General features: G+C 43.0%; 1 protein-coding gene across 1 annotated transcript in view; it reads left to right on the top strand.

Moving 5' to 3' along the window:
- Window positions 1-6,327: 6,327 nt before the first annotated feature.
- Window positions 6,328-26,063, top strand: part of LOC146548284 (NACHT, LRR and PYD domains-containing protein 3-like) — a 91,907-nt gene continuing 72,171 nt past the window's right edge. Inside the window, exons 1-2 of the mRNA XM_085266165.1 lie at window positions 6,328-6,601; window positions 11,456-12,573. Of these exons, the coding sequence (XP_085122291.1) occupies window positions 6,328-6,601; window positions 11,456-12,573 (1,392 nt within the window). The remainder of the gene's footprint in view (window positions 6,602-11,455; window positions 12,574-26,063) is intronic.

The following is a 26,063-nucleotide window of genomic DNA, read 5'->3' on the forward strand; positions in this document are numbered from 1 at the left end:
ACAGCTTTTATTGTGAAATATTAGGAGGAAGCTGAGTAAAATTCTCCTTGAGGTGGAGGTCACTGAGATTCAAAGCCGTTAAAGCAAAACTTCTATGAAGAGCTTACAGAGCACCGTCAGCCTCGGGATGGTGGGGACAGAGAGGCTGTAACTACATCTGCTGGTGTCACTGTGACCTCAGAGCAGTTTACATGAAACATGAAACGAATTACAACTTTTGCGATATTGACCAGCTCATGATGCAGAGTGTAGACTGTATCTGTGATAATGAAAATGATTTAAGGACTGGTTTATGACACGTCTATAAAAAATATAAAGTCTGTACAAATGTGAAACTACAAAGTTAAAAGCAGCTGGAACGACAGCTGTTCAAAGCTGAACACTTACATCAGCCAGAAGACAGAGTGAGTCCTCCATCTCTCTGAAGGAGGCCATCGTGGTGAGCACAGATGCAGCAGCAGTGTGGATGTGTCCACTCTCACAGTGTTTCTCTTTCAAGTTTGTCCTCACATTCTCAAAAAAAGAACATGTCTATGCAGATGCCCAGAGCCTAACAACACACCCGCTATAAAAACTTTTGTACCTCCAGATTTTCATATACTTACATTTGAAAGTGTTCGTCTCCTGCATTAACTCCCACTTCGATCACTATCATTATCAGAAAAATATCTCCTGTATGGCCCGCAATGAATCCTGGGATATGTTGGGCCACAAAGGACACACCTGACCCATCCTTCAAATTCAGGGAAATGAAGGACGCATTTGGAAGACTTCAAATTTGAACAGCCTTCGTTGCGTCCATGTGATACAATTTCCTACAAATGTGGCATTCGAAGCATCCTCTCCCTGAATTTGGAAACACCCAATGTGATGATAGAGAGCAGGAAGAACCAGTCTCAACAAGAGACACACACACCTGATTTCCTGTAACTGCAGAGGGGAGGAGCCACCCGAGCAGGTGGGAACAGGAAGAGAAACAGCTGAGCCTCCGTCAGAGCAGCAGGAGGACGGTGGAGCTGAGGCAGGGTGAGTGTTAACACCACATTGTTGTAGTTTTGCTGTCAGAGTCTCTGAGTGTGTTTGTTTGTGTGACTGTAGAGAGAAGAAGAGTCACAGTGAGCTCTGTAGCTGTGATTGGCTCAATAATCACCTTCAATGGACTGAACGCAGAGAACGAGCCGAGGAACCTGACAAACCTGTTTGTGTGTGTGTGTGTGTGTGTGTGTGTGTGTGTGTGTGTGTGTACCTGTTTAGACATGTTTGTGAGGACAAAGAGTTGGTATGCTACTATACTTGTGGGGACTAATAGGGTCCCACAAAATGCCCGTCCCCACGAGTTTGAGGATATTTTTGAGGCTTTTTGGTGTCCTCACTAAAATCTGAAAACAAGTGTCTGTGTGTGTGTCTGTGTGTGTATGTGTCATAAAGAGAGTCGAGTTCACGGTCGCACACTTTCTATCACAGAGACTAGGGATGGGTATCGAAAACCGGTTCTTGTTGACAACCGGTTCCCACTGTTTCAATTCCTTGGAATTGTTTGCCATTTTTGCAAACGATTCTCATCGATTCCAGTCGCCCTGAATGACGTCACCACGTTGCGGAGCGTAATTTACCTGGCAGGAAACACTACGAATATGCAAAAGCATTTGCTCACAAAACACACGATGACCTTAAATGAATGTCGTGTTTTTAATTCCGCTCTGGACTCGTGAATCTCAACCCAGCAGCAGCGGTAACGTTTTCACGTCCTCTCCCGTTAATGCGGCAGGTAAATAATCAACTAACAGTGCACATTATGTTAGCGTGATCTGCCTTATCTGCCATTACTGTGCGTTTAGGTGACCATGATGAGCAATGCTGGACTGGGACAAAAAATCGGCCCGAGCATTTTGACTACAGACCGGCCCACCAGGATAAAGATTGAAAATGTGACGTCATTCAGGGGTAAAACCGCAAAGGATTCTGGGAACTTGTGGCAAGAGGTACTAGCGCACGCAGGCGTTCAATTGAACTCAGTTACACAGCGATAAAAAGAAACCCAAAAAATGGCAAGAAGCTGTTGTATTATTAACTGCAATAGCCGGTCGCATGACAGCCACGGGAAGCCGACGGGTAAAGAGATCTTTTTTTAATCGGATTACGTCGTTGAAGAGAAATTTTTTAAGCCATGTTTACGAAGTAAGAGCCGACGGATGGTCTGGATATACCAAATATAACGTCTCAGAACACTCCAGCTCACATGTTACTCTGCTCCAAGCATTCCCACAAAGGTCGCGCTATGCTCCTTTATTTATTGTGCATAAATAGTGAATTGTCCTGACACAATATTGCGTTTCGCTTCTGTTATTACCATGGTACATTGACAAAGGCTACATTCACACTGAAGGCGAAAGCACATTAAATCCGATTTTTTTGACCCTATGCGACCCATATCCGATCATGGTATGACAGTGTGAACGTCACAAATCCGATATTTTCAAATCCGATCTGGGTCACTTTCGTATGTGGTCCTGAATCCGATACATATCCGATGTTTCAGAAAGCGACTGCTGTGTGAACGGTCATGTCGCATTAAATCCGTCTTTTAATTCACTGACACAAGACAGACGCCAATTATCAGCGCCGGAGAAGACATCGTGAAAGCTTCCTGGCCATCCGGTGAAACTGTTAGGAAGACAACGTTGGAGAAACGTGAACATTTTATTTGTACTGTATAATCTCCAGATTCTGACAGAAATCTGCAGCTATCCTTTGAAGCACCGCTCCTCTAAAACAGCAATAAGGATCAATATTAGGTTATCTGCATTATTATCTAGATAACAAAATAACTTAAAGCAAAAATTGGGAAACGTGAAGTCCGAAGTCTTTATATTAAGGGCCATCAGTCAAAAATATTGTTGGCTCTGGGTCTAAACAGAGCGCGTTGCGCCTGCGGCCGCTTTGAGCGTTCACACTAGAGTACGTTTGCTGTCACATTTTATTTGTAGTGTGAACGAGCGGACGAGCAGAGGCGGTGGTGTATGTTTCATGATCAACAACAGCTGGTGTGATTATGCAAACGTGCACCCGGTCAAATCCTTCTGCTCACCTCAAAAACCTTCTGCTCAAATCACCTTCTGAGAGATCCACAGCCTACGGCTCTTCAATGGGGTGTCACAGGGTCCCCGGGGAAAAAATTGTAAATGTAAAATAATAAAATAAATATTCTTCTGTTGCAATAACAAAGTATAACATAAATTATTCTGTAGCAATTACACAAGAATATCCAGTAATGTCCCTGCCTACAATTAAACACATTCACTTACTGAAAATCGGGGGCATCTGCTGCGGCAAATGGCTGCAAGCCTTTGACCACAAACTTAGACACTGCTCGGTGACATTCGTCTATCCTGGCCTGAAAGGAGACGCTACCGGTAAACTGCAGCGAGAACTGCCGGCGTCTGAGCCCGACTCTGTCTCTCTCATCATGGTCACCTAAATGCACAGTAATGGCAGGTTTTGTAATAAGGCAGATCGCACTAACATAATATGCACTGTTAGTTGATTATTTACCTGCCACATTAACGGGAGAGGACGAGCAAACGTTAAAGCTGCTGCTGGGTTGAGATTCACGAGGCTGGAGCAGAATTATAAACATGACATTCAATTAAGGTCATCGTGTGTTTTGTGAGCAAATGCTTTTGCATATTCGTAGTGTTTCCTCCCTTAAATGAAATATCTACTTTGCAAGTATTGCAAGTTGCCCTGTTGTCATCCGTTCTCATAAAGTATGACCAAACCTTTGAGCGTTTGAGCCGCTTAGGCGCCGTGTTTCCTGCCAGGTAAATGACGCTCCGCAACGTGGTGATGTCATTCGGGGCGACTGGAATCGATAAGGGAATCATTTGCAAAAATGGCAAACGATTCCAAGGAATTGAAACAGTGGGAACCGTTTTTCTCAACAAGAACCGGTTTTCGATACCCATCCCTACTCCTGGTGTAGAAAGTAATATTAAATAAATTCTAACAACAGCTTATCAAGCTTAAACGTGCTGCTGTTGTTCAGCTGCTGGTTTCCTCTTTCTGGTGCAAAGTGGGCCAAAAACAAACAAGAGAGACGGACTAGCGACAGAAAAGCCGATCAGCTGATCATTGATCAGTTTCATGATTGAAGTAGCAGCAGGAGAGGGAGGGAGAGAGAAGAGGCAGTCGCTCCATATATCGGTTGTTAAGCTTAACGCGGGGATGCTTTACAAACATTCAGAGATGAACTTACACACTTGCTTTACTTCTCTCTGGGATAACTTCCTCGGAGATGAAATGCCGGGTTGGTAGCGAGGCTCCAAATACACGCAGCCGCTCTATCACGTGACGCATACTGCTGCGATGGGCTACGATTATGAGCCGAGTTACGCCATGTCGCAAGTTTTTGATATTTAATGGATCGGATTACATTTTTAATTTCTCTCCAATATCCGATCCAGTAATTTCCGTCAGTATCGGACCGATACGTAATATTGGTCCATCTCTATTTCCCTTTCTGGATTAAGTAAGGTTGTAAAAGCAGCTCGATGTACAACCTGTTCTTTGGATGAGCACATTACCCTGTTCTGAGATGTCTTCACTGGCTACCTTGTCAGGTTCGAGCAGATTTTAAGGTCCTGCTGCTCACCTACAAGGCTTTAAACGGATTGGCACCTTCATACCTCTCCGACCTTTTACACCTTTATGTTCCATCTCGTGCTCTCCGATCTCAGGACTCTGGTCTTCTAAAAGTTCTTAGAGCCAGAAAAAAGACAATTGGAGAGCTTTTTCTTTTCATGCCCCGTTTCTGTGGAACAACCTCCCACAAGATATTCGGCAGGCTGCTCTGTGGAGGTTTTTAAAACCAAGTTGAAGACACATTTGTTCACCCGATCCTACATGTCTTAATTCTATGGCTTTTAGTTTTTACATTTTTATTGTTTTTAACTTGTATTGTGTCTTTTACCTGTATTGCTATGTATCGCTTTTATTTTATTTATCTCTTTAGTTGTACAGCACTTTGTTTGAAAGCGCTTTATAAATAAAGTTATTATTATTATTATTATTACAAGGTCCACGTTTACGGGAACATCTGCTACAGATATGGGAGAATATTTGATTTCTATTGTAGACAGAAGCCACGGGTGTGTTCAGTCAAACGTTTAGAATAAACTTTGGTCTATAAATGTGTTTCATGATTTATTTTTAACTCCAACTGCTTATTTGTACTATGCTTTCATTTCAGAGTGCAATGAGAAATAAAAAGGATATTTTCAATAAAACTGTCACGATCCTGGGTCTGTGACTCAGTGTTTTCTGTTTTGTATTGTTAATCTTTGATTTCATGATGTATCTTTGTTTATTCTTACGTTTTGGTTCTGTGTTTTGTTGTACCTCTAAGTTCAGTCTTTGTATTTCCTGCTTTGTTGTGAAGGTCCGTGTCTCATGTCAGTGTGTTTAGTTTGCGTTTCCTCTGTCTCGTCTTGTCAATCACTCCCAGATGTGTCCTCCTTCTGTGTCTCATTCCCTCGTTATCCCTCTGTGTATTTAAACCTTGTGTTTGCCTCTGTTAGTTGCTGGTTTGTCTGTGTATCTGTCAGGGTCCTGGGTCTCCTGATCTAGTGGTTTCAGTTCTTTGTGATGTTTGTGTTATGCCAGTTTAGTTTGTGAGTTATTCTATGCTTCCTAGGTTTTGATTCCCTGCCCCCCTTGTTTCTCTGTGCACTCTGTTCTGTGTTTAGTCTTCTCTGTCCATTTGTTCCGCCCTGTGTTGTTGCCTTCTGTGTCTCCCTCTGTGTAACTGTCTATATAGTGATGTGTTGTGGTGCTTTGCTCCCACCCCTTGTGTTCCGTGTTTTCGTCTTCCCTTCGTGTACTTCTTCATATTCGTGTACTATTAGTTTTTAGGTTTTTGCTTAGTTTCCATGCTCACCTTCGCCATTTCTGTTTGTATCACCATGTGATGAATAAACTCACTTGCATCTGAGCTGCCTGCATAAAGGGTCCTTTGATAATTTACACACGGCTCGCAAACCGTGACAAAAACACTGGAAAAATTGGGCTGTTCTAAAACGTTTGACGGGTAGTGTATATATTTAGTTTATATATTTTCTTTATTTATAATAGTTTGTTTTATATTGTAGCAAAGTGTTACTTGGATACTTCTCTATGTGCTTCTTCATGTGCAATTTTGTTGCATTCTGAGCCTAAGAAATTTATTGTGATGAACTGCTGTTAGAATCAAGTTAAATTCTGATAAATCAGACAATTACCTCTCCAGCTGTTGTTACAGTCTTTGTTTATCGGGTCCTTACAGGGTAAAAGATGACGACACCTAAAGAAATCCTTCTGGGGACTTTGGAGGATTTGGGACGTGATGACTTTGAAAAATTCACGTGGCATCTGAAGAACGGGTCTGTAGAAGGTTTACCAGCAATCCCAGTGAGTAAACTGGAGAATGCAGAGAGGACGGACATAGTGGATCTGATGTTTGATACCTACTCTATCAACACTTTTGAAGTCACTAAAAATCTTTTGGGGAGGATAAACAAGAATGATCTGTTGGAGAATTTAAATAAAACCATCCCAGAACCCACAGGTAAGTCAGGGAATGACTAAACAAAAAATACATAAACAATAAAAACATTAGTTAACATTACACAGGTGCCATTAAAATCCATATAAATAATAAATCCAAAACACTTGCCAACACTTTCAGGAGTGAGAGACTGCAGAAAGCCAACAGTTTATGTGTTTTATGCATCTGCACAAATAACCTCCTGTGTACACATGAATATCTGCTCTTTGGGTTGGTTTGATTAAAATGGGACCAGCAGCAGGTTTTCTGCCCATTTTACAGATTTATATTGTCAGATTGGTTTTAGAGCTGTTTTATCAACATAAATGAGGCGACAACAACAGTTTGGGACACGTCACAAATATGATCAAAGTGATAGGGTTTCCGAAAGAGACTCAGGCGCAGGCCAGGGTATTCCTTTAAGCGAAGAACAGTGCGTTTATTTACAGTGAACACATTCACCAAGTGGCTACATACAACGTGCAGGGGAAACGGGTCCGTGTCGCCAGGGTCCGTGGGAAACAGGGTGGGAGAAGGGTGCTCCACACTTTCTGTACAAATGTTCCTCCTCAATCACTCCTCTCAGAATCGGGTTCCAAAAAAATGATACTGATAGCTCAACGATCCAGCGAAGACTAGTGCAGACTCGCCATCTAAGTAGTGCAGTTATCAGCTGGGATCAGCGGCCGGTGCGGTGATGAGCAGGTGTGCAGGCCAGCAGCGGGAGCCCGCAATGAGCGTCGCCGCGGCGAGAGAGAGTGAGAGAGAGCAAACAAACCACAAACATATTGCACAATAGAGGATCGACCAGCAAGGCACAGGGACCATGACACAAAGTGCTTTTTCTTAAATCTATTTACTAGTTGAAGGTAAAGTTATAAAAAATGGCTGCCATTTCTTTCTGCTGTTTGGAGACCCAAACAAAAAAATGCCCACACAGTAAATGCTTTTTATTATGGTTGATAAACAGGACACTAAGGTGATTGGTCAAAAGTTTGAGGAAAGCCACAGTTCTCCTTATATGACTGAAATCCACCATTTCAGCTCATGTTTTTTCTTCTGCAGCTTTCTGGGAGATTCCACTTCAGCCTTCTGCTGGCAACGCTCCCATTACCATGCTTCCCTTTGGCAGCATCATTAGAAAACATAGCATACATTTACACTGCTATGCAGATGACACCCAGCTCTATCTGTCCATGAAGCCAGATAACACACACCAATTAGTTAAACTGCAGGAATGTCTTAAAGACATAAAGACCTGGATGGCCGCTAACTTTCTGCTTCTTAATTCAGATCAAACTGAGGTTATTGTACTCGGCCCTGAAAATCTTAGAAATATGGTATCTAAGCAGATTCTTACTCTGGATGGCATTACCTTGGCCTCCAGTAACGCTGTGAGGAACCTTGGAGTCATTTTTGACCAGGACATGTCCTTCAACGCACATTTTAAACAAATATGCAAGACTGCTTTCTTCCATTTGTGCAACATCTCTAAAGTTAGAAATATCCTGTCTCAGAGTGACGCTGAAAAACTAGTTCTGTCATGGTCCTGGGTCGTTCAGCGTTTTCTTTCATTTTTGGTATCACCTTGTGTACTTTGTGTTAATTCTGATTTTGTATTAGTTCTTAGGTTGATCTCTACCTGTGTCTTTCCTCTGTGTTCTGTTCGTGTCCCCGAGTTTGTGTTGTAAAACAGTCTGTTTCCTGTTTTACTTTGAAGGTTTGTGTCTTGTCTTGTGAATTAGGATCAGCTGTGCTCCCCTCCTGTGTGTCATTCCCTCATTACCTTGTGTGTATTTATAGTGTGTGTCTGCCTGTGTTCCTCGTTGTGTCATCTGCATTACTGTGTTAATCAGTGTTACTACTCGTCTCTCTATCCAGCCTTCTTTGTGTCATCTCTGTGTATTCCCCGCTGTCCTTATGTTTTCAGGTTTGTCTGTTACAGTGGCAAAAGTATTCGGCCCCCTTGAACTTTTCCACATTTTGTCACATTACAGCCACAAACATGAATCAGTTTTATTTGAATTCCAGGTGAAAGACCAACACAAAGCGGTGTACACGTGAGAAGTGGAATGAGAATCATACATGACTCCAAACATTTTTTACAAATAAATAACTGCAAAGTGGGGTGTGCGTAATTATTCAGCCCCCTTTGGTTTGAGTGCAGTCAGTTGCACATAGACGTTGCCTGATGAGTGCTAATGACTAAATAGAGTGCACCTGTGTGTAATCGAACAAGGCCGAACAAGGAGAGCGCTGATCCGAAATGCAGCCAAGAGGCCCATGGTGACTCTGGACGAGCTGCAGAGATCTACAGCTCAGGTGGGGGAATCTGTCCATAGGACAATTATTAGTCGTGCACTGCACAAAGTTGGCCTTTATGGAAGAGTGGCAAGAAGAAAGCCATTGTTAACAGAAAACCATAAGAAGTCCCGTTTGCAGTTTGCCACAAGCCATGTGGGGGACACAGCAAACATGTGGAAGAAGGTGCTCAGGTCAGATGAGACCAAAATGGAACTTATTGTTCAAAATGCTCTGTGTGGAAAACTAACACTGCACATGACTCTGAACACACCATCCCCACTGTCAAATATGGTGGTGGCAGCATCCTACTCTGGGGGTGCTTCTCTTCAGCAGGGACAGGGAAGCTGGTCAGAGTTGATGGGAAGATGGATGGAGCCAAATACAGGGCAATCTTGGAAGAAACCCTCTTGGAGTCTGCAAAAGACTTGAGACTGGGGCGGAGGTTCCCCTTCCAACAGGACAACGACCCTGAACATAAAGCCAGGGCAACAATGGAATGGTTTAAAACAAAACATATCCATGTGTTAGAACGGCCCAGTCAAAGTCCAGATCTAAATCCAAGATCTGAAAACTGCTGTTCACAAACGCTGCCCATCTAATCTGCCTGAGCTGGAGCTGTTTTGCAAAGAAGAATGGGCAAGAATTTCAGTCTGTAGATGTGCAAAGCTGGTAGAGACAGACCCTAAAAGACTGGCAGCTGGAACTGCAGCAAAAGCTGGTTCTACAAAGTATTGACTCAGGGGCTGAATAATTACACACACCCCACTTTGCAGTTATTTATTTGTACAAAATGTTTGGAATGATGTATGATTTTCGTTCCACTTCTCACGTGTGCACCACTTTGTGTTGGTCTTTCACCTGGAAGTCCAATAAAAAATGATTCGTGTTTGTGGCTGTAATGTGACAAAATGTGGAAAAGTTCAAGGGGGCCGAATACTTTTGCAAGCCACTGTAGTTTTTCCAGTTTAGGTTTATGTTTAGTTCTGCCCTCACCTTGGTTTGTTCACTGTAAATAAAACCTCACTCGCATCTCCACCACTGTCTGCAACTTGGGTCCTCATTTAACTCCACCGCACGACTGCTGCCCCAGCCGTGACAAGTTTATGCATTTATTACGTCAAGGCTGGACGACTGTAATTCATTATTATCAGCAAGTCCTAAAAACTCGCTGAAAAGGCTTCAGTTAATCCAAAATGCTGCAGCAAGAGTCCTGACAGGGACTAGAAAGAGAGAGCAGATTTCTCCTGTATCGACTTCCTGTTAAATCCAGAATTGAATTCAAAATCCTGCTCCTCACATACAAGGTCTTAAATAATCAGGCCCCATCTTATCTTAATGACCTTGTAGTACCATATCCCCCTATTAGAGCACTTCGCTCTCGCTCTGCAGGCCTACTTGTTGTTCACAGAGTATTTAAAAGTAGAATGGGAGGCAGAGCCTTCAGTTTTCAGGACCCAAAAAGATAGTTGGGGTTTTTTCTGTTGTATTATTGTAGGTTCTTTATCTTACAATATAAAGCACATTGGGGTGACTGTTGTTGTTATTTGGAGGAATTAATAAAAAAAACTTTTATACTTGAAATTCTTTCATTTATTCTACATATTTATTCATCACTGGCTCCATAGTGTTGTTTATGTAATATGTGAAATGTTGCTAGTATTGATTTGGTGCTGTATAAATAAACACAATTAAATCGAATGTGTCTCTATAAAACCTGCCCTCAGTTATAACCCAAGTGTCAGGGCTCAATGGCTCATGAAAAGGAATGGAGTCAAGCACAGAACCAAAAAACGGAGGCTGAGTGACTTTTAACAGAAATGTATTTTACTAGATTTCTTGACGGAGAAAGCTGAATCACGGCTAAATTCAACAGCAAGCGAGGTATTATGAGAAGTGCAGAGCTGAGGCCAGAACATAAGCTGAGGCAGGTCAAAGGAACAACAGGGGCAGAATCGGGCGAATAGAAACTATCCAGGATCACTGGAACAAAGGAGATAATAATCAGAGTGGTCCACAGTGTAGTGAATGAGTCCAAGATTTAAAAACTAAGAGGTGTTACGTGGCTGCAGGTGGAGATCAGCTGGAGGAGGAGATGAATTAAATCTGGGTACAGAGTGAGATGTGGGTGCACAGGGAGGCAGGCAGGTGAGGATGGCAGTTTGCAAGAGTGAGTTTTCCCAGCAGTGGCAGGCCAGAATCCTGAGGCGTGACTTATGGCGAGAGTTGGAAGATGTATCCAGGTGCCGACTAGGGAACAGGAAAAGAGGGTTACGCGAAACAAGCTGAGGAGCACAAGACAAAATGTGAGGCAGAGAACTGACTGTGGTAAGCACACAATCTGGAGAAGGTTCATTGTGAGTGCTGCTCATAGATACTGCCGGAGTAATTGGCAACAGGTGAGGAGCAGGGAGGAGTGAGGAGGGCTCCACCCAGGGGAGGAGAGCTGATGCTGTGGAAAGTTACTCAGACTCACCCGGATCATGACACCAAGAGTCCAGTGAACTGAACACATAACCACAGTAACCAGAATGCAGTTTTCTCATTTGTGTCATTTGCTGTTTATTCATGCAGAGATTCTCACTGAGTGTCAGCTCAAACTCAAGTCAGACCTGAAGCAGAAGTTCCAGTGTGTGCTCGAGGGGATTTCTACAACAGAAAACCCGACCCTCCTGAGTCAGATCTACACAGAGCTCTATATCACAGGGGGAGGGACTGCAGAGGTTAATGATGAACATGAGGTCAGACAGATTGAAACAGCATCCAGGAAACCAGACAGACCAGAAACAACCATCAGACAAGAAGACATCTTTAAACTCCCACCTGGAAGAGATAAACCAATCAGAACAGTGCTGACAATGGGAGTGGCTGGCATTGGGAAAACAGTCCTAACACAGAAGTTCACTCTGGACTGGGCTGAAGACAAAGCCAACCAGGACATCCAGTTCATGTTTCCATTCACTTTCAGAGAGCTGAATCTGCTGAAAGAGGAAAAGTTCAGCTTGGTGGAACTTGTTCATCACTTCTTCACTGAAACCAAAGAAGCAGGAATCTGCAGCTTTGAAGACTTCCAGGTTGTGTTCATCTTTGATGGTCTGGATGAGTGTCGACCTCCTCTGGACTTCCACAAAACTACAATCCTGACTGACCCTAGAAAGTCCACCTCAGTGGATGTGCTGCTGATAAACCTCATTAGGGGGAAACTGCTTCCCTCTGCTCGCCTCTGGATAACCACACGACCTGCAGCAGCCAATCAGATCCCAGACTGTGTTGGCGTGGTGACAGAGGTCAGAGGGTTCACTGACCCACAGAAGGAGGAGTACTTCAGGAAGAGATTCAGAGATGAGGAGCAGGCCAGCAGTATCATCTCCCACATCAAGACATCACGAAGCCTCCACATCATGTGCTACATTCCAGTCTTCTGCTGGATCACTGCTACAGTTCTGGAGTTTGTCATGAAGAACAAAGAGAGCAAAGATCTGCCTAAGACTCTCACAGAGCTCTACCTACGCCTTGTGCTATTTCACCTAAAAACGAAGGACATCAAGTATGATGGAGGAGCTGAGACAGAGTCATGCAGGAAGATCATTGAGTCTCTGGGAAAACTGGCCTTTGATCAGCTGCAGAAAGGAAACCTGATCTTCTATGAATCAGACCTGACAGAGTGTGGCATCGATATCAGAGCAGCCTCAGTGTACTCAGGAGTGTTCACACAGATCTTTAAAGCTGATGAGTGCCACATGTTCAACAACGTTGTTTACTGTTTCGTCCATCTGAGCATTCAGGAGTTCTTTGCTGCTCTTCATGTCTATCTGACCTTCATCAACTCTGGAGTCAACCTGCTTAAGAAACAATCTCCTCTCTTTAAAATCTTCCAGAAAACACTTACTGTAAAAGACTTCTACCAGAGTGCTGTGGACAAAGCCTTAGAGAGTCCAAATGGACACCTGGACTTGTTCCTCCGCTTCCTCCTGGGTCTTTCACTGCAGACCAATCAGGATCTCCTATGCATGCTGACACAGACAGGAAGTAGCTCACAGACCAATCAGGAAACAGTTCACTACATCAAGAAGAAGCTCAGTGGGAAACTGTCTGCAGAGAAAAGCATCAACCTGTTCCACTGTCTGAATGAACTGGATGATCGTTCTCTAGTGGAGGAGATCCAACAGTCCCTGAGATCAGGACGTCTCTCCACAGATCAACTGTCTCCTGCTCAGTGGTCGGCTCTGGTCTTCATCTTACTGTCATCAGATCTGGATGAGTTCGACCTGGAGAAATACTCCCGTTCAGAGGAGGCATTGTTGAAGCTGCTGCCAGTGGTCAAAGCATCCAAGAAAGTGCTGTAAGTGAATCTATGAACAAATATGTTTAATAATGCTAGATGAATAAAAGAATATGTCTCCATTGTTATTCTTCCTCAGGCTGAGAGATTGTAAACTCTCTGAAAGAAGCTTTGAAGCTTTGTCTGAAATTCTCAGCTCCCCATCCAATCATCTGAGAGAGCTGGACCTGAGCTCGAACTACCTGCAGGATTCAGAATTGGATTTGCTGTGTGTTGGACTAAAGAGTCCTGACTGTAAACTTGAAACTCTCAGGTAAGGATACAGACGTTTTGACACTTTTTGACTCTTAAATCTGTAAGTTTATCTTGATGCGGACGTTCAAAGTCAGCACAATTTTCCTTTTAAGTTCCTGAGTTTATATTTTTGACTGTCAGGTTGTCTGGACAGATGTTTTTATTTTATTTTATTTTTTTACTTGTCCCTAAAGTCAGAACTAAACCCACATGTAGATGACTTTCAAATTCAAATTCAAATTCAAATTCAAATTTTATTTGTCACGTACACAGTCATACACAGTACGATATGTAGTGAAATGCTTGGACAACTGCTCGTGACCTAAAGAAAACAAAAAAGGAAAAGGCTATGAATAAGATAGGAAATAAATATGAAAAATTAAAAAGGGTAAATTTAACTAGGAAGGAATAAAATATAAATTAAGGTTAAAAATGAAATAACTGTACAACACAAATTAGAATGAAGGGTAAAATTAACTGGGAAAGAATAAGATAAAATACATAAATTAAAGTTGAAAATAAAATAACTGTACAACAAAATACACAATATAGAACTATATAAGAATGTATGAAGAAATATAAATAAATATATACACAATAACAGCAGCTGTACAAGTATTAGCTTGAAATGAAGAATATAGTGTCCAGTGTTGTGCAATCCACATTATGTCTTGTGCAGTGCAAATATGCTTAAAGTGATTTAAGTGATGAAGTGAAAACAATGTCCAGAATGTCCAGTGTGTGTGTAAGAACTATATGTGTGGGTCAGTACTGTGTGGTGGTGTGATTGTGATTGAGAGACCGTATCGCCTGCGGGAAGAAGCTCCTCCTCAGTCTCTCTGTGTTGGTCTTCAGGGAGCGGAATCGCTTTCCTGACCTCAACAAAGAGAACAGTCTGTTGTTGGGATGGCTGAGGTCCTTCACCATCTTCCTGGCCTTGGTCCAGCACCGCCTGCTGTAGATTGAGTGCAGGTCAGGGAGCTCGGAGCGGATGGTGCGCTCAGCTGACCGCACAACCCTCTGTAGAGCTCGTCTGTCCTGCATGGTGCTGTTCCCGAACCAGGTTAAGATGTTTCCCGTCAGGATGCTCTCTATGGTGCACGAGTAAAAGTTCCTGAGCACCTTGGAGGGCAGTTGGAAGTCTCTCAAGCGGCGTCCAGGTACACACCGGCTCACTCCTTGGCGGCTCGCTCGGGCCACTTCGGAGGTGGGGTGCCCCCGGCCTCTCGGCCTGGGGCTCGGTCACTCAGGCACAGCTGGCTGCCGGCGGAGCTCACGGGCGCGTCACTGCAACTCCCCCTGGCTTCTGCTCCGCGGCTGCTGAATGAGCCCTCATCTGGGACTCTCCTTAGCTCTTACTGGGACAGTGGCACGGCTGCCCCTCTGTGGGTCTTCCTTGGTCTCTTGTGTTCTGGGGGCCTCTGGATGTCTGGAGTTTTGATCTCCTCCATACCTGCTTGATACCATAGAGGACAGGGCTGTGGCTCCCCACACTCCCTAGCAGATCATTACATGGAGAAACCTTTGGAATGCAAGCATGCTGATCCACACAGGTATGCACACAGGTGTACACACGGGTATTCATAGACGCGGACTACAGCTTTCTTGGCTGCTGCCTCAAAGCACACTGTGCGCTGTCTATCTTGCGTGCTGCACAATATCGTTTATTATTTAGTAACTATCGATATCTACTGCTAGCTAGTTTATTGTGATGGTGCTTTTTTTTTCTTATTATGTTGCTCTTTGTTGTTTGCTTTCTCCTCTGTTTTTTTTTCTCCATACAGGTGACCCAGGAGTTTTGTTTTTTTTGTTTGTTTTTTTCTCTCTTCCCCCCCTTCTCACCGTCTCTTCTCCCCTTTGGTTTTCTTTTTTTCTCTCCCTCTCTTTCTTTCATTCTTTCCCCCTGTCCTATCCCACAGTCATGTCTGTCCCGTTTGTAGCAACTGAAAATAAAATAAATTCATAATTATAATAAAGGTCAATCAAATGGACCAATATGGCAAGGCCATGATGATCCACTTGGTAAAATAAATCCGCTTGGCATCTTTCTTGGCCTTAAGACAACAATTCTGATGGCTAAAGATCCAAAAAAAGGAAGTCTCTCGAGCGTCTGAGGTGGTAGAGACGCTGTTGGGCCTTTTTCACCACGGTGTTGATGTGACAGGACCATGACAGGTCCTGCGTGATGTGAACTCCGAGGTATTTGAAGTTGTCCACTCTCTCCACTGGGCACTCGTTGATGACGGGGGTCTGGTAGTTCCTCTCCTGCTTAGTGCTGAAGTCCACTATCAGCTCCTTTGTCTTACTGATGTTTAGAAGGAGGTTGTTCCTCTGGCACCAGTTCTCCAGATTCCTAATCTCCTTCAGGTAGGCCGTCTCGTTGTTATCAGAGATCAGGCCCACCACGACGGTGTCGTCAGCAAACTTGATGATGGTGGTGGAGCTGGTAGTGGCCACACAGTCATATGTGTACAAAGAGTACAGCAGGGGGCTCAGAACACACCCCTGGGGGGCTCCAGTGCTGAGAGTGGTGGAGGCTGAGACATGTCCGCCCATCCTTACTGCCTGTGGTCTGCCAGTTAGGAAGTTGGAGATCCACTGACACATAGATGAGCTGAGTCCCAGATGCTCCAGCTTGGTGGTGAGTGTGGAGGGAATTATGGTGTTAAATGCAGAGCTGTAGTCTATAATAATAATAATAATAATAATAATGGATACTTTATTGATCCCCATGGGGAAATTACTTGTTTTTCTCTGCATTTGACCCATTCACTCAGTGAAGCAGTGGGCAGCCCACTAAGCAGGCGCCCGGGGAGCAGTGTGTAGGGACGGTACCTTGCTCAGGGGTACCTCAGGGTAGCCGTTAAGTGGATTCGAACCGCCGACCTTCCGATCATGGGGTGCCCACTTTACCTACTGAGCTATCCCTGCCCCCTATGAAGAGCATTTTAACATAATTCCCCCTTCTAGTGTCCAAGTGAGTAAGTGATGTGTGGAGGAGATGAGAGATGGCATCGTCTGTGGAACGATTTGGACGGTAAGCGAACTGTAGTGGGTCCAGTGTGTCTGGTGGTGAAGAAATGATGAAGTCTCTGACCAGGCGTTCAAAGCACTTCATCACTACTGAGGTGAGGGCTACAGGGCGATAGTCATTGAGAGAAGCAGGGTGGGGTTTCTTCGGGACAGGAACAATGATGGACTCTTTGAAGCATGTGGGGATCACCGACTGAGATAAAGAGATGTTGAATATCTCAGTGAACACAGGAGCTAGCTGGTATGCGCAGTCTCTTAGGATACGACCTGGGATGCCGTCTGGTCCTGCTGCTTTCCTGGTGTTCACTCTCTTGAAGGCTCTCCTTACTTCATGCTCGGAGATGACGAGCACGTTTCCGGTGCTGGCAGTATCTTCCTGTCTGCAGCCGTTAGCGCCGCTAGCACTAGCATTGTTGGAGTCCTTAGCTGCAGCCTCAAAGCGAGCATAGAAAGTTACTGGAGCAGCCTTCCTGAAGACAGCAGTGTGTTTTCATGCTTTTAAAGCCAAACTCACCTTTCAGACCTGGCTTTCATTTATTATCTATTTTTATTTGTTTATTATATATTTATTTCTACTGTTTAACTACTGCTCACATCTTTTATCCTCCTTTTTAATTGTTCATTTCTTTTTACCCAGTGTTTCTATATTGCACTTTGTATTTGTCATCTATATTTATCATGCACTACTTTGCTCATTTATTGTTTGGTTTTAATGTTATTAAATTCCGGTTCTTTTGGTATTCGTTATGGCCAAAAAGACACGGCTCAAAAGTGGTCTTTTTACTTTAAAAGATTATCTTTATTTTACATATCCGGATATGGAGACCTGAACACACAACCCCAGGTCTGAAGCACAAAACAGCAAGCCTAGTCATTTATATAGACGTCACACACACTTTAAGTTTCGACCAAACACTCTGCTTAGTTTCACTTTTCGCCTGCAAAAGCATGTAATTTCCTGTCAGTCCTGTTGGCACAGAGTGTACTCAGATTTGGGCCTTTCTTATAAAGCAATATAATCAGCATATAAGTATTTAAGATTATAAATTTAAACCTCAACAATGTTCTTACCTGGGGTCCGTTCTTCGTACCTCGCTTACTACATCCAAGATCAAATCATCGCGCCAACTTTGAGCTTGCTATTCCGGTACTCCGAACACACCTGTTGTTGACGATTAGTATAGCTGGATGAAGTAATGTGAGATCACTGGGTGGCTTAACAGGGGCTACGCATCGATAGTAGAAACATTGATCGGCAACCCTTTGTTTGTTTATTGATGTCACACAGATACATACAGGTCATTTCCTAAAAAAGGGAAATGTACTATTAACATTCTATTACATGTATGTGATTATTACAGATGTAATTCATATTTCAGAGTAGTAATTGCAAATTACTTTGTGTAATCAAGATGAGAGACCACGGCTATAAAAGCGAAGGTGGATTTGGGAAGTCTGTCGCAGCCATGTCCTGTCCGTATACACGAGCCACCCATTGCGGAAGGTGCAAGATTGATAAGGAGAGTCCTCAGAATCCAGCGTATATTGCGGGACAGACAGGATCCTTTAGCTCAGCGCGACAGTGTGCTCATAGAGAGATATCGATTTTCCCGTGAGGGTATTATTTACTTAACCAACTTGTTGACGAGGGGGTGCAGGACCACCACCTGTCTTTTGTTGCTCTGCCCTTTTCTTGGTTGCTGTTATGAACAAACAGATTATTCCAGGGTCTCTTTCCAAGAGACGAAAAGCATTATAAGTGATAAATATTACCATTCTGTAGAATATTCTTATATTTCACTTTTACCTGTTCCCATGTTCTAGTGGGTCCTGTTGTGGCTCTAATGTGAAAGGGGATATAATGTAATATAATATAATATAATGTAATATAATATTGGATAATATAGTGTAATATAATAAATCTACCCTACCGCCTACTGGTGTTGGCCAGAGGGGCCGATGGCGCGATATGGCAGCCTGGCTTCTGTCAGTCTGCCCCAGGGCAGCTGTGGCTACAACTGATTAAACTCTGAAACTCCTGAAATCCCTCACTCAAGAGTTCTTGCTCTGCTGCCGAAAAATACCGAGCGCGCTCCTTCGACATTTCCGCCGACCAATCAGAGGGTTGCCGATCAATGTTTCTGCTATCGATGTGTAGCCCCTTTTACGACACCCAGTGATGTCACATTACTTCATCCAGCTGTACTAATCGTCAACAGCAGGTGTGTTCGGAGAACCGGATTAGCGAGCTCACCGTTAGCGCGATGATTTGGTCTTGGATGTGTCATTTGATCTTGGATGTAGTAAGCGACGTACGAAGAACGGGCCCCAGGTCTCTGGTTTGTTTGTTTGTTTGTTTGTTTGTTTGTTTGTTTGTTTTGCTCAGTTCTGTTTTTCTGAGGTTTTTTAAGTTATTAAATTTGTAACTCTAGTGATTTGTGTATGTGACAGAGAGGCACTGCTAGGGATTTTTTGACACAAGTTGTTCTTGTAAAATCAGTCTGTGGAGGTTCTCAGACATCCAGGTCACCGTAGTCTAAGGAGCTTGGAAAGAAAAGCGTCTTCTTTAAGTTTCCTTGAAGATGTTTCACCTCTTATGAGAGGGTCAAATGGTGGAGTAGGGCAGTCAGTGAAAGGGCAATGGTGGTGGCTCAGGGTTTGTATGTTTGGGGGGTTCAGAGGGAAAAGATGAATGCAGGTCTGGAGTTGGTGTGTGAGAGCAGGGAGTGAATTCAGCATCCTGACAACCTGGATGAAGCTGTCTCTCAGTCTCCTGGTTCTGGCCCGGAGGCTCTTCAGTCTCCTCCCTGGTGGCAGCAGGTCCTGACAAGCATGTTGATAGTGTCACCACCCGATCGTTGGGGGGTGGAGTCTTCTGTGCTGGGGTGTCGTTCTGTGTCTCAAAGCAAGAGAAAATTTCACTTAGCTCTTACGGTAATGTGGTGGACCCGACAGCGGTCTGAGGAGTGGGCTTGTAGTCTGTGATGGTCTGTATCCCTTGCCACAGCCTCTGAGTATCTCTGCTGTCACTGAAGCTTTGCAAAATCCTCCTGGAGCACTGCATTTCCACCTCTCTGATGCATGTGACAGGTTTGCCCTTGCTGTTGTTAGGCTCACCTCATCCCCAGCTTTCAAGGCTGCATTTCTCACCCTCAGGAGCCTGTAGACCTCACCTGTGAGCCATGGTTTCTGATTGGCCTGGACAGTGGTCTCTATGACCTCATCGATGCCTTTTGAGATGTAGCCAATGACAGTTTCTGTATATTCCTGCAGGTCTGTGGTGTTGTCATGTGTGGCGGCCTGTTTAAGGATCTCCCAGTCTGTGGTGGAAAAGCAGTATTGCAGGTCCTTCTGGCCACACACGTACCTGCTTACGAACTGGTTTAGTGACTTTGACCAGGGGCCTGTATGCTGGTATTAGCATAACAGTGATGTGATCAGAGGCACCAAAGTGGGTGGGGGGCTTTGTAATCTCCTCTCTTGGTGGTGAAAACATTATCCAAAAAGTCGTTTCCTTGTGTTGGAAATTCAATGTGTCTATGCAGTAGTAAACATAGGGGGTGTCCAAATTCATGGGCTGCATCCTCCTGAGGACGCATTTGTAGACCGATTACGTCACAGCGACACGATGAAGGCTGTCCAAATTCATAGACTCCTCTGAATGCAGCCGACCAATGCGTCCTCCTTTTCCCCAAAATTAAAGGATGGGTCGGGTGTGTCCTTCGTGGCCCACCATATCCCAGAATTCATAGCGTGGCCCATCCAATTCCACTTTCCGGCAATGGCGGTCGCTACTAAGTTTTCAATATTACTCTTATTACTCTTTCTGGGTCACAAAATAAACTTTTAACATATTTTCAGGTGAGAATGTAGCTCTGTCATAAAGCCAGGGCAACAATGGAGTGGTTTAAAACAAAACATATCCATGTGTTAGAACGGCCCAGTCAAAGTCCAGATCTAAATCCAATCAGGAGTCTGTGGCAAGATCTGAAAACTGCTGTTCACAAACGCTGCCCATCTAATCTGACTGAGCTGGAGCTGTTTTGCAAAGAAGAATGGGCAAAGATTTCAGTCTGTAGATGTGCAAAGCTGGTAGAGACAGACCCTAAAAGACTGGCAGCTGGAACTGCAGCAAAAGCTGGTTCTACAAAGTATTGACTCAGGGGGCTGAATAATTACACACACCCCACTTTGCAGTTATTTATTTGTACAAAATGTTTGGAATCATGTATGATTTTCGTTCCACTTCTCTTTTTTTTTTTTTTTTATTTTATTTTTTTTATGACATCAGAAACAGCAGTATGCGACATTACGTGATGGCAGAGCTTCAGTTCATCCTTTGTCATTTTTTTTTTTTTTTTTTTTTTTTTAATAAATAGGACAGGGGGAATGAATGAGAGAGAGAGGGGGAGAGAAAGAAAGAAAACCAAAGGGGAGAAGAGACGGTGAGAAGGGGGGGAAGAGAGAAAAAAACAAACAAACAAAAAAAACAAAACTCCTGGGTCACCTGTATGGAGAAAAAAAAACAGAGGAGAAAGCAAACAACAAAGAGCAACATAATAAGAAAAAAAAAGCACCATCACAATAAACTAGCTAGCAGTAGATATCGATAAATCATGTATGATTTTCGTTCCACTTCTCACGTGTGCACCACTTTGTGTTGGTCTTTCACCTGGAATTCCAATAAAAAATGATTCATGTTTGTGGCTGTAATGTGACAAAATGGGGAAAAGTTCAAGGGGACCGAATACTTTTGCAAGCCACTTTATTAATCCCCCGGGTGGTTTTCACACAGCTGAATAAACGTCAAACAGAAAACTGATTAAGCAGAAGTGTGAGATGGTCGAGAGTTTACTCCAGTGTCCTGTTATATTTTAGATAGCAAGGAGCAGACAGCTGAGTTTATTAAACTCCATCGAGACAGCGGTGATGCTAATCTGAAAGCTAGACCGTCCCATTTCATAGCCGTTTACTTCTGGCCTACCCGACCTTTGGAGGTATAGTTCTCATCACGCTGATTTATGTCCAAGTTTGATTCTAATTCCGACAGCGGTGATGTTAAAATGGGGTGTAACGTCATCATAGCAGCTTTGACTCAGAGTGATGCTGAAAAACTAGTTCATGCATTTATTACTTCCAGGCTGGACGACTGTAATTCATTATTATCAGGATGTCCAAAAAACTCGCTGAAAAGCCTTCAGCTAATCCAAAATGCTGCAGCAAGAGTCCTGACAGGGACTAGAAAGAGAGAGCAGATTTCTCCTGTTTTGGCTTCCCTTCATTGGCTTCCTGTTAAATCCAGAATTGAATTCAAAATCCTGCTCCTCACATACAAGGTCTTAAATAATCAGGCCCCATCTTATCTTAATGACCTTGTAGTACCATAGAGCACTTCGCTCTCGCTCTGCAGGCCTACTTGTTGTTCCTAGAGTATTTAAAAGTAGAATGGGAGGCAGAGCCTTCAGTTTTCAGGCCCCTCTTCTGTGGAACCAGCTTCCAGTTTGGATTCGGGAGACAGACACTATCTCTACTTTTAAGATTAGGCTTCAAACTTTCCTTTTTGCTAAAGCATATAGTTAGGGCTGGACCAGGTGACCCTGAATCCTCCCTTAGTTATGCTGCAATAGATGTAGGCTGCCGGGGGATTCCCATGATGCATTGAGTTTTTCCTTTCCAGTCACCTTTCTCACTCACTATGTGTTAACAGACCTCTCTGCATTGAATCATATCTGTTATTAACCTCTGTCTCTCTTCCACAGCATGTCTTTTATCCTGTCTTCGGCTACGTTCACACTGCAGGTGTTAATGCTCAATTCCGATTTTTTGATCAAATCCGATTTTTGTGTCTGCTTGTTCACACTACAAATAAAATGCGACAGCAAACGCGCTCTAGTGTGAACGCTCAAAGCGGCCCGCATGCGCAAAAGAAGACGTCACACACAACACGCTCTGTACACCCAGAGCAAACCATATTGTTTGACTGATGGGCCTTAATATAAAGACTTCGGACTTTAGAATTAAACTAATCAGATTATACAGTACATAAAATATACGTGAAAGTAAAATGTTCACGTTTCCCCAACGTTGTCTTCCCAACAGTTTCACTAACATCTACACTTATTGGCCAGGAAGCGTTCGCGATGTCTTCTCCAGAACTGATAATTGGCGTCTGTCTTGTGTCAGTGACGTAAAAGACGGATTTAATGCGACATGACCGTTCAAACAGCAGTCGCTTTCTAAAACATCGGATATGTATCGGAATCAGTACCACATACGAAAGTGACCCAGATCGGATTTGAAAATATCGAATTTGTGCCGTTCACACTGTCATACCATGATCGGATATGGGTCGCATAGGGTCCAAAAAATCGGATTTGATGCGCTTTCGCCTGCAGTGTGAACGTAGCCTTTGTTCTCTCACCCCAACCGGTCGCAGCAGATGGCCCCGCCCCTCCCTGAGCCTGGTTCTGCTGGAGGTTTCTTCCTGTTAAAAGGGAGTTTTTCCTTCCCACTGTCGCCAAAGTGCTTGCTCATAGGGGGTCATATGATTGTTGGGTTTTTCTCTGTATCTATGAAGCGCCTTGAGACGACTTTTGTTGTGATTTGGCGCTATATAAATAAAATTGAATTGAATTGAATTGAATTGACTGGCAGCTGCAGTCACGGAGAAACTTGCGTATCTCTGTTCGGGAATAGCAGATAGAGCGTAGACTCTGAGAGGACGGCCAGCGTTTACGCTACGAAGACACGGCCGAGTGTTTTAACCTGACAGCCTGAGGTGTTCTTCAGTAAACTGGACTACCCGACAGAAGGACCCGAGGCCCCGCTGCACTTTTTCGGTAAGTTAAACGTGTTTGTAAGCTACTCCGTAACTACCGTCCTTTGCTCGGTCCTGAGACCTAGCTAGCTAAGATGAGCACTCGGCCGTCAGGGTTTGTTTAGCTAACCCGTGCAGGTGAATGAATTTACCCTGACTAAAGAAATCAAGAGAAACGCCCCGGGCTGCTCAGTCACTAATTACCGTTACTGTACTTTTATTACAAGTATTATACTGTAAAGGCAACAGGCTGCACCCTGCTGCAGCTCCTGTGCAGAGCTGAATATTAAATATCTTATTAAACAGCACCATGTTTTCAGTCTCCACATGTGTAGAGACAGTAACACCAACTTTAAAAACCTGGCACCTCAGTAACTCCTCATTAATCTGTAAAAACCGATCAAATAGCAAAGCCTGATATTTACTGAAACCAACGACTTCCTCTTGGCAGCTTAAGTTAAAATTTTAATTTTTCGACTGATTAATTTTTTAGCGCTGACTGTATTTTTTATACTGAGTTTGTTGCAAATATTCAGGTTAAAAACTGTCTGAAATATTGTTAATGAGGTATGTTCACAAAGACACATGTGCAGAACTCTGTACAGCTTCCATCCTTTAAGACAAATAGTTTGAAGCATTAATATTTCTTCTTCAATACCAGTGCTGATACCAGTGCTGATACCAGTGCTGATACCAGTGCTGATACCAGTGCTGAAACCAGTGCTGATACCACCTCCGTATGTTGTGACCAGGATGCAGCAGCACTGAAACCTGCTCCATCATCACATCTTTGCAGATGTCCATTTATAAAGCTCCAACAACTCAAAGGTGAACATGATATAGGAACATCTGTTCGTATATAAGGCTTTTTTTAAATAAACAGCTCATATGTCAGCTGTCAGCAGAACTGTAGGACTGAAAAAATGTAAGAGAAGAGAAGAACACTCCCGAGTGTGGGAGGACAGAAGGATCAGCTTTGTTTCAGATTTGAGAGATAAACTTTATTTATTTATTTATTTATTTATTTATTTAGGACAGTGCATGTTAATGAACATAAATGTAAAAAAAAAAAATTACATGAATGTAAACATACCAGATTATAGCCAAGGACTAATTTCCATCTGTTGTCCTTAAGCATAAAAAATAGACATAATAATTCATAAAAATTCATCATTCATTCATAATAAAAACTCCGTCACCAAACTTACACATACACACCATTCTGTTCCCAAATAAAACATTAAAACTGTACAACTCATACATGATCGCACACTTGATTTGTCCATAACCAGTTTTTCACCTTTGCCTTAAACAAATTGAATGTCGAGCATTCTCTAATGGGTTGAGGAAGACTGTTCCACAGATGGCCTCCCTGGACAGAGAGGACGTTCTGCCCAAATGCTGTCCGTCTGTGGGGTATAAACAAGTCTCCTCGGATTGTAGCTCGAGTGGTCCTGTCTGAGCTTTCTTTATGCCTAATGAACTGCTTTAATGGTGGTGGAGCAAGGGAGTGTAAGACTTTATATATTAAACACACTCTTTTAAGTTTCACCTAGTTATTGAAGTTCAGTAATTTATGTTTTTTAACACATGACAGTGGTGGTGGGAAGTCGGTTTTTTGTCAAGTAGTTTTAAACTTCTTTTATAAATGTTTTCAATAGTTTTAAGTGTTGTTGGACAAGCAAGTGACCAGGACGTCAAACAATAGTCCATATGAGAGATGATCATTGAGTAAAAATAAGTTTTTGCAACATTCATATTTAAATTATTACGTATATGATTAAAATTTCGATTATTAAATTTAAGTACCTGGGACACTTTATTTATGTGACTCTTGAAGGATAATGTTGGGTCTAGAATGACCCCAAGATATTTAAATTCTGGAGCTAATTCAAGCTCTACTCCATCATATTTATATTTCAGTTTGTGATGATTGTGTTCTTGTTGTGACTACAGGAGCCGTCCTCAGATTCAGACCTCAGCACCACCCAGTGACAGCAGACAGATCATCCTATAGTTTCACTCTTTGTAGTAACTCCATAATTAACTGATGAAAACAGTCCAAAGGTTAAAGTACCACATGCGCTGTCAGTGAAAGCTGCAGCTGTTTAAAGATAAAGTTAAAAGGATGAATCACCCATGTAACTGTGTCACTGTATATCAGCATCAACAGGACCTGAGTTTGGTGTTTGAGAGAGCTGTTGTCTACGTCTGTGTGCTGTCATTGCTCAGTCTGACCGAACGATGGACAGACTCAAGTTTGACTTTGAAACAAACTGTGTTGTTAAACAGTTTCATGGTTCAAAAAACAAAACAATCAAAAACACTTTTTTCATACTTGTGTTAAGTTTTGTATAGAAATGAGACCAAATTGATTGTGAGGTTAAATGTGATAGAAACAGCTCACACTGACATCCATCCTGATCAAACATGAGTGTCATGAAGCCTGTTTGCAGTTGTTTGCACTGTTTTCCACTCTGGATGTTGTTTCTGTTCAGCTGTGAGTATAAAAGGCTCCATTCTACAACCTGTTTGTGTTAGTTGTTCAATAGAAACATTATTTTGTGCTGATGTTGCACTTCTTTTATTCACAACCAAAGAGTTTTTGACGTCCGCATCAAAATACAAAGATCAGTATTGTCTAATGTTTTGGCTGCAGTGTGTTTTTGCAGACAGGTATAACTGAACAGCTTTAGTGTTTAGATTTTTTAAACTTGAGTATGAACTTATACAAAATGCAGCAAGATATTAAAAAA

Source organism: Mchenga conophoros, linkage group LG23 (assembly GCF_057382185.1).
Source record: "Mchenga conophoros isolate Kocher_MC1m ecotype Shallow Benthic linkage group LG23, M_conophoros_male_GT1.1, whole genome shotgun sequence".
Classification (NCBI taxonomy): Eukaryota; Metazoa; Chordata; class Actinopteri; order Cichliformes; family Cichlidae; genus Mchenga; species Mchenga conophoros.